The sequence below is a fragment of the Nestor notabilis genome, unplaced genomic scaffold (genome assembly GCF_000696875.1).
Source record: "Nestor notabilis isolate BGI_N333 unplaced genomic scaffold, ASM69687v1 scaffold35850, whole genome shotgun sequence".
Taxonomy (NCBI): Eukaryota; Metazoa; Chordata; class Aves; order Psittaciformes; family Psittacidae; genus Nestor; species Nestor notabilis.
In genome coordinates, this window is record NW_009913081.1 from 18,038 (window position 1) to 26,801 (window position 8,764).

The 8,764-nt window shown below is 39.1% G+C and overlaps 1 protein-coding gene across 1 annotated transcript in view; it reads right to left on the reverse strand.

Annotated features, from left to right (window-relative positions):
• SLC9A8 (solute carrier family 9, subfamily A (NHE8, cation proton antiporter 8), member 8) overlaps positions 1-8,527 on the reverse strand; it is a gene marked incomplete at its 5' end in the record, with an annotated part of 26,148 nt that extends 17,621 nt beyond the window's left edge. Inside the window, 3 exons of the mRNA XM_010022645.1 lie at positions 157-215; positions 4,451-4,531; positions 8,292-8,527. Of these exons, the coding sequence (XP_010020947.1) occupies positions 157-215; positions 4,451-4,531; positions 8,292-8,527 (376 nt within the window). The remainder of the gene's footprint in view (positions 1-156; positions 216-4,450; positions 4,532-8,291) is intronic.
• Positions 8,528-8,764: the final 237 nt, after the last annotated feature.

The window sequence follows — 8,764 nt, forward strand, 5'->3', positions numbered from 1 at the left end:
CTCAAATTGGCTGTGTTATTAGTTAAAAAAAAAGCCCAAACTGTGGCATCAAGTATAATGTATGTAAGTTTCTGGAAATTACCTCTAAAGAAACTAATATTACTAACAGTCAAGGACTGTTCTATTTTAATTAAAAATTAATTGCTTCAAATATACCTTCCAGTTGGCCAGCTTTTGAGCCTCTATGATTTTTATGAAAGCTCCCATAAGGATACCTAGGAGAGAATGAAATAACATGCTGAAACATTCACAAAACACAACACTGTTCATCTACTCTTAGTCAACAGTGCTTTAAAATTGAAAATGAGAAAAAACATAAAGCAGCAAGTTTTTCATTTCTAAATTAACAAAAGACAAATTACTCTGGGTCTGATGTATGACAGTTTCCAGTATGTTACACAATACCATGGCTTTCCAGCACAAAAGATTGTCACTTGGGATATCCAAATACTGAACATGCATACTAAGTGTGCTGGGTTCATTGGTTCATAAAGGTAACAGGTTTAACTAGTCAAAAAAATGCTTCTCATCTAAGCTGCATTCAAATAAAATTCCACCTTTCTTGCTTAAAGAATCAGGAAGTTATGAGTTAGATATCTGTGTGACAGCACAAACCCTGCATTGTCACTTCAATGAAATGCAGCTTAAGTGAAATCAATCTTCTCCACAGATGTGAATTTTGTCTCAATGAAGTCACAGCACTTACTGGCAATGAAGTAGGCAGCAAATTCTGTTCGAGGTGGAGACACTGTCAAGAACTGTTTCCCAAATGAATCACACATCTTTTAAGTCATAAAGAAATACTCATTTGAGTATAAAAGAATTTTTTCAAGGGTACTACCAACCCAATAGTTAAATGTTATCTTGCTCTTTCCTCCTATACATCTTCAAACACACATGTCAGAAAATGCCAAAATAACAAGATTTCTTCTGGAAGTCACAAAGATAATTCATGAACTGTTATTAATTACTTTCAAGGAGTTATGAGGAATTTGTCTTTAGTCAGATTCCAGATCTGTGTTTCTGCATAGATGTGTTTTATTATTTCTACAGCCACATCAAACACTTGGATGTAGAAGTGAATACACTGAGTGAAAGGCAAAAAGTGACTGAGAAGTTTGAAGTAGGCTTTTCTGAAACTCATGTGTTTTTATTCTCTCATGCTGTAGCTATCACAAGAGTCTTACAAATAGCATCACGTGGATTACTCCTGATGCATGTGTCATAACACACAAAGCCATGAGGCTTAAGCCTTCTTTCATACAAAAATACGTGAAAGCTTTGGTCCCAGAGGATAGAAGTAATTGTTCCACGAAATCGTAGGAACATCAAAGGTTTGCTGTTCTTTAAAGGAGGCCAGAATGCAGATACAGCCATTCACATGCCATACAAACACAGGTCTCAGCACTAACAGTCAGGCTTTCCATTCTGGGATGGAAGCTGTGTCAGAAGCCAAAGACTAGAACGTTTCTAGTTTTTGCAGAGCAGCAACTACTTTTACCACTTAACAGGAAGTTAATGTGGGGAAAAAACAAACCACAACAACCAGAGCCTACACCTGAAGGCACAGACTTCAGGAAGTGTATTTCCTGAACAAACTTTCGGTGTTTTATGAATTAGTATTGAAAGCCCTCATATAAAACCACGTTTAGAGGGGATTTAAAAGAAAAGAGAATCCCTCAGCTCACTTCTGCTGATGTGGAAGGGCTCCAGCATGACTTTGTGAAATTGGACCTCTGTGAGTAGGCCAGCCGTGGTCTGTGAGCTACAAGCTGGGCATCCCAATCTTGTGGCTTAGCCAAAAGGCTGGTTTCAATCTCTTTTTTGGAGTAAGAGTTAATCACAAGCTGAACCTAACAACAGTGTCACAGGCAGATGAGGTTCCTTCATGGTATCAAAAGTTAACTGAACAACAATATGAAAAGTAAGGCAACAGCTGAGGTTAAGGGAAAAAGATAAGCCTGAACCATACAACTTACACCTTACATAGCACAAATTATTTCTACCTGCATATTACATACAACAGTACTATTAAACCAAGATTATGCTAAGCAAAGCCATGAGAGAGCTGCACAAAACAATGAATCACCAAGAGGGTTTAATAGCAGCAGAATCGAACTTTGATGCTGTTTTTTGAAACCTGTCCCACACATCATTACAAACTACTCTTCTTTTGTTACTACAATTACTATTCTTATTACTGAGTACAGTTTCTGTTCAGCTGGCTCCATCTATTAAACCAGGTAGATCAGTTTTGTCTAGGGGCTAACTGGAAAGGTAGGTCTGTAAAAGTTAATCTAAGCCTCATTCTTTGGAAAATGTTACAGGAATTTCTTATTACAACCAATCTTTACTTTTCCTAAGACCATGCTAACTCAGTAACAAATCAAAGAGAAAAACTGTTCTGGCAACTATCTTTACCAACAAAATTCCTGTAACTTTTAAGGACGAAGATCAAAATCCAGCTTTAGAGAATACACTCTCTCCCTGTCCAGCAGGGGAGTAACATGCCCTAGAAACCCTAAACTGAAAGCTTCTCAACAGCTTAGACAATAGGAGGAAACACAGCTGTGAAAATCATACTTATCTTCTCTGCTGCTGTATTTATTAGCCTTCAACAACTGCCTGAGAACATTTGCTTAATCTATTAGTCAAAATAGGACACACCTCACTTCAGGCACTGCTAGCAAAACTGGATACTTGAAACTCAAGCTGTGCTCTTGCAGCTGTGTAGATCATTGCCAGTAACAGAGGCTCACTGACCAGCAATTAGCTGGCAATTCCAATGATTATATGGATACCATGTCTTGTCAACAGAGCTGATCGTAGTTTAAATACGACTGAGTCAATAAACTAAATAAATAAAGCTTAAGTGACACAGGACATCTGTTAGTTGGGATGCTACTGGGTGTAACACTCTCTTCACTTAGTGGAATTGCATTTGCTGGTATCATCTCATCTGGTTTGGGAGACAGGCTACAGCTATGCTGTGGTACACACTGAAAACTAAACCTGTTAAGACCCTCTACCTGGATTTTTGTATACAAAAAGGAAGGATACTGAAGGGAGAGTAATGTCCTTTTGGAACCCTTCAAGACACTGGAAGATGTACTACACAAGACATCTCACCTGTCCACAGCAACAGTGTAAGAATGGATAAGAATGGAAGGAGAGAGAAGTGTGTCAATTAGTGAATCAAACACTGCATAGTTTCTAAAGTCAGGATGATCTGCAGCAGCTCTGATCTTTCTATGTCATACTATGGTAAACAGAAGCATAAATGCACAGAAGCCTGGTAGATGCTGCTCCTAAAAAGATGAGGCATGCATGATACCCAGGAAATCCACACCAGCATTACGACAGATTTCTTACAGGCCTATCTGATTTTCAGCTGTACAGAAATATCAGAACTCCAATATGGCCTTGCAAGTGAATGCCTCTTTAAGCTTCAATATCTTCTACTATGCTAGTAATGTGATGTGGTCTGTATCAGTCACCTGGAAAATATGGTTTTCTTTCTGCTAAGTAACAGCTCTAACAGAGAAGGTACCACCAAAACCCAGGAGAAAATAAGAAAATCTACCTTCTCAACAAGTATTACACTCCTCCACATTACATTAGGACTATAGCATCTTTCTCTTTTTGTTGTAGTTTTAGAATGGCTGTCAGTGGAAGTGCCTCTAGTAATAGAAGTAAAAATATCACAGATTCTTGCGAACAAGTTACAAACAGCTGAAAAACTGGTGCTGGGATTAGTTAGACCAGGTTCTTTAGACATTATGTTAGACAGTATGTTGGGAAAATTATAAATGTATTTGGCCCGATGTCCTCCTCATTTACACATTTATAAATCAGGAGCAACAGCATACAAACAAATGAAATTGCCCTAATATAACACTATAGGCTTAGGAATACTCCAAATTTAATTCAAATGAAGTACGCACTTGATCTTCATTAAGGGTGGCATTCTTGTAGCTTAAGGCATAGGAAGAGCTCTTGTCACAGTACTACAGGGACAGTTAAGTATCTGGCAGTCAAGGTGAGTTTTCAGGATACAATTACAGTCCCCAGCCAGATTAAAATCACATAATCAGACATAATGCTACTGAAACTAATAAAAACACATTCTATTTCAAAGAGAAGGCCCGAGTCTTGCTGCCAGGGAATGCTGAAGTATCTTATCCTACAGTGGATAGCCAACAATAGAGGAAGCTGCCAAAGCACTTAGGTAGTGACATCCCTATCTGTCATTTTATTGGGCCAGTCTGCACTTGCACTTGATTTCTTCCGTGAATTGAATTCTATGAATCAGTTGTTTTCTTCACTGCATCCTGTTTACTGCATCTTTCTAGTGATGGTTAAGCACACAACAGAGCATTATTTCAAGTACAGACTACCGGGAGTGCCTGAACTAACACAAATTCAATATAAAAACGTCATGATTACTCACCTAAAGAGACAACAGCCACACTTTCTGGTAAAAAATGAAGTCGGTATCTTATCAGTAAATGCACCAATATGATGCAGATAGCTGTGAAGGGAAAAAAAATCAATTGTAAATTTAGAAGTGTTAGAATAAAATATACTTTTTAGCAGTATTTCTAAAATACATGCAGCAAAACTTCCAATGATTTAGTAGAAATCCACTAAGGCAAGTAACCAAATTTTAGTTCAAATCTAATTCTCACTGAAGGACGTAAATGGATCTCCAAATGACAGAAAATAAATCAGGCGAATTTTAGGACTTAAAATTACCTTCTAAAAATACCAGTGTTGCAACTTTCAAAGCCCGATTCAACCTACACTGTTTTAAAAGGGTTTTTGTAAACATTTCATGTTCTGTAAATAAAGCACACATGTACACATGGCCTCGATGAGAACTGCAAAGCTACATACTTTCACATCAGAGTCCTTCTGAGCAGATGGGCTTTACCCAAATGTATAATCACAGAATCAGGAAAATCACACTGGAAGGGATCTCTCAAGGTCACCCAGTCCAGCTTCCTCCTAAAGCAGGGCTGACTTCAGCATCAAAGAAGGTTGCCCAGAGCCTTGTACAGTCAAGTTTGAAAATCTCTTAAGATAGTCACCACCTCTCTCAACCCCAGTTCCAGTGCTTAAGTCTCATGGCAAACCATACTTCCCTTGTTGCAAATTGTGGTAGGTACTCGTTCTTCTGTGCACCTCAGAAGAGTCTATAGCCTCTGTAACTCACATTCAGTGGGGCTATGAGGTTGCAGAATGCCTAATTGTTTATATATCCTGGTTCTCATAACAAGTATTAGCCAAACTCTAACCCAAATCAGCAAGAGACATTTGCTGATTTGCTGAGCACTGCTAAAAGTTAAACCAGTAAGGGGAAAGGGCCAGTGGTGAAAAACACGAAACAGATTTGGCTTGAAGGTAAAATAAAAAGGGTATAATTTAAATCTGATGCAACATTCACTTACTGTGTTTAAAAAGTTAGTTTTGTATGTAGTAACATATTTCGCCTGGCAGGGAGAAAGTCTGTCTCTCACAACAAAAAAAAAGGTTACAGTAATATGAAAATCCCATCACAGCCTCTATGCCAGCAGTAAAGGCAAATTACGAAATATCTATAACAGATCTGGGTACTATCCGTGGATATGGCTGGAAGACACCACTTGATTCTTTTACAACTACTGCAGGCAAGACACTTATCTGTAAAAATAAAATAATCCTGGATTATGAAATTCCTAACAATTTTGATCTGAATATTCCCTGCACTGGAAGTACCACAATTCTTCTCACATTTTAATTAAGCTCAACAAATGGTCAAACAAAGAAACATCTGGCCACCATGTCAGGAACATATTATTTCACTCTATTTGCTAACAAATCATTCAGCAGTGGCCTGGGACATAAGCAGTATTACTGCTCGTGTTTTGTCAGAAAGCAACAGAAGCTCAAGCAAGGTCAATAGCATTTTATATACTGGAATCAAACTGTGGCCTGTTAATGGCAGCAGAGACTTTTAAACTGTGTTTGGCAAACCTAGTCATAACTGCAGTGGGAATCTTCCTTCTCCTTACTCTGTGCCTTGTACATGTCTGACTTTCATGCTGTTCCAATGCCACACCACAATACAACAGTGCACATTTTGAACGTGGGAATGAACTAGCTTCTTGGAACTTCTCTTAGTGATTTGGTTTAACAGCTCCTTCTAGTTAATCAAAACCAAACAGCCACTTGCAAATGGTTTAGAAAATATACAGTGTCACAAAGAAGTACAAACCTCATAAATACAAGTATCACTTTTAGTTGTCCTTCAATACAGTGCTAGGGAATGGGTATCATGCTGATGCCTGCATTCTCCCACTTATTATCTTGCACTCCCAAGTTTATACAAAACATAGCATATAATTGAAGAGCACGCAAATAGATGGATGGGCTTACAAACTGAGGATGGATTTATGAAAAACAGTAATACTTGTTCAGTTACAGGCATGTGATTTGTTCAGTGCCAAAGCTGTGGGTTCAGAGTGGTGAGCACGGATGGCTTCATTCATAAAGACTGTCAGGGTTCCCCTCCCCACATATTTACCCTACTTCCACCCCACCAATCTTTATGATATTAATCAATCAGTTCTCAAAACACCACAGTTTACAATATAAAAATGAAGACTCAGGCTGGTGTTTACTTTAAACTGCTGTAGCTGAACCCAGGACAACTAGAAACTGCAGCAGTTCAGACTAACAAGCAACTCAGATATTTGGCCACCAACCACAACAGCTTCATCATGTATCCCAAGCAAAGCTTTTAGTCACCTGCCAATCAGTATTACTGAGTTTGTACCAATTTCCTGCCTGTTGAATATAAAAAATATGCATCCAATAAAGACATCTAGTATTCCTGCATTAAAAGCATGCTCTTTGGGATATATCCGTATTTAGCAGATCTAATCACCAGCTCCTTTCTACCAGCTTTTAACTACTTTGCTTTGGCAATAAAACAAAAAGCAACCACAGCCTAAGAAGTAACTCCCACCACCATAAATATTATGGCAGCCTGATATATTCTTTAGCTGTTGATCACCCATTTCTTGTGTCAGCTGCTCAGTTTGTATCTGGCAGCGTATCATCTGCTCCCAGCACTCACATGTATCAGGAGTGTAACAACCAGGCAAGACGCTGGGAAAAGCAGCATTCTGGACAGGCTTAAAAGAACATTTGAGTGTCCCCTTAAGGAAAAGCATAGCAAAAGCATGTCACATAACAGAAGGGAATTCATGGATCACATGAACATAGTGGAACAGAAGTATGGCTTTGAAAGGGGTTGCTGTTAGAACAGATAAACCAGCCACAGAAATCTGGGGTCAGAGAATAACTCATGTTACCTCAGGCACTTTAAATCTGGGGCTTGGCTCTGACACAGTGCAGCTCAGAACGGATCTGCTCCTGGGTCTATTCCAGTTTAGAACATTTTAAAGACCATTGTACAGCTCATGACATCCAGGCTTCAGAGTATGGTACACACATTCATTGCCATCCTTCCTACACTCTTAATTCAGAGATTATGAATGGGAATAACTATGAACAATAAGCTTTTATACCAGCATTACTTTGTTCAGGGAAATCCCCTGTCCTGAGGGTGATGCTTTTAAGATCCATTAAGTTATCAGACTGGCATAAGTAGGCTGGAACAGAGCCAAAAAAAATCACAGCACTGCTCTCAAGTCCTAGGACTACAATTTTACCACGAATGGCCTTTTTAAAATCCACAAGACACAAACATTCATTTTAGTCTTAGAACTTTTCCGATCTGCTGCATTTCGTTTTGGCATTTCGTTTGTGTTCAAATTCCAACATGCCACTGATCTCTGAGAAAATATTAGCCCTCTTTGAAGACAGACACATTTGAAATAAGCAGAAGCCTTCTACTGTTTGCTGTACTTAATAACAGTTATTCATAGGAGACGTTTTTTTTTTTTCTCAAATGATATGCAGAAGTTTCTGCATTGCTGTCAACCCCGTACCAATTTTTTTCTCCATTTGCAACTGGAAAGAATGACCACTTAAAGACTAAGTGACCTGTCTGTCACAGAAAAGTCTCTCAGGGTAGCTTGCTTTGGGGGAACCTCAGCTTTCTACAGGTTTGGTTCAGGCAGTTACATACCCAATTTTCTAAATCCCTGTGCCTGTACAACATTCCACTTCACAGAGAGAAAACCAGAGGAGAAATAAAATGCTGTGATTCTGAAAGCTGGTCTACGTCCTTAGATACAGAGTATAATTAACAAAGATTAAAAGACTTTCAGTTCATCATTCACCTAAAACAAGAAGACTAAAAAAAATCGTCATGCCACTAGATTGCTCCTCTTGCTGTGCTTGGACTCCAGTCTGAACTGGAAGGATAGGCTTGGCAGGTGTAGGTACCACCAGTTTGGTAGTAGCCGCCAGCGTAGTGTGGAGGGTGACATTGATGACTTCATGGGTGGCATTTGCAGATCTGTCAGGATAATATAATATGTGATTATACTGGATGGGAGCAGCATGAACAAACAGCCTACTAAAGACAGGTACACATGGAACAATCAAATCATACTGAGTTTGTACTAGTGACCCACACACTAAAGCTTTTTAAAGTGGTGTCTGATCACAGACAAATACTGGAAGCTCATATTCATGGAGCTGGCAGTTGCAGAGCTCTATCATGCACGGCAGACACTGCACTGCAGCTTGGGGTGCAGGTAAAGCCCGACACGGAGAATGAACCAGCCCACTTCGCCTGTCGAGTCTAACA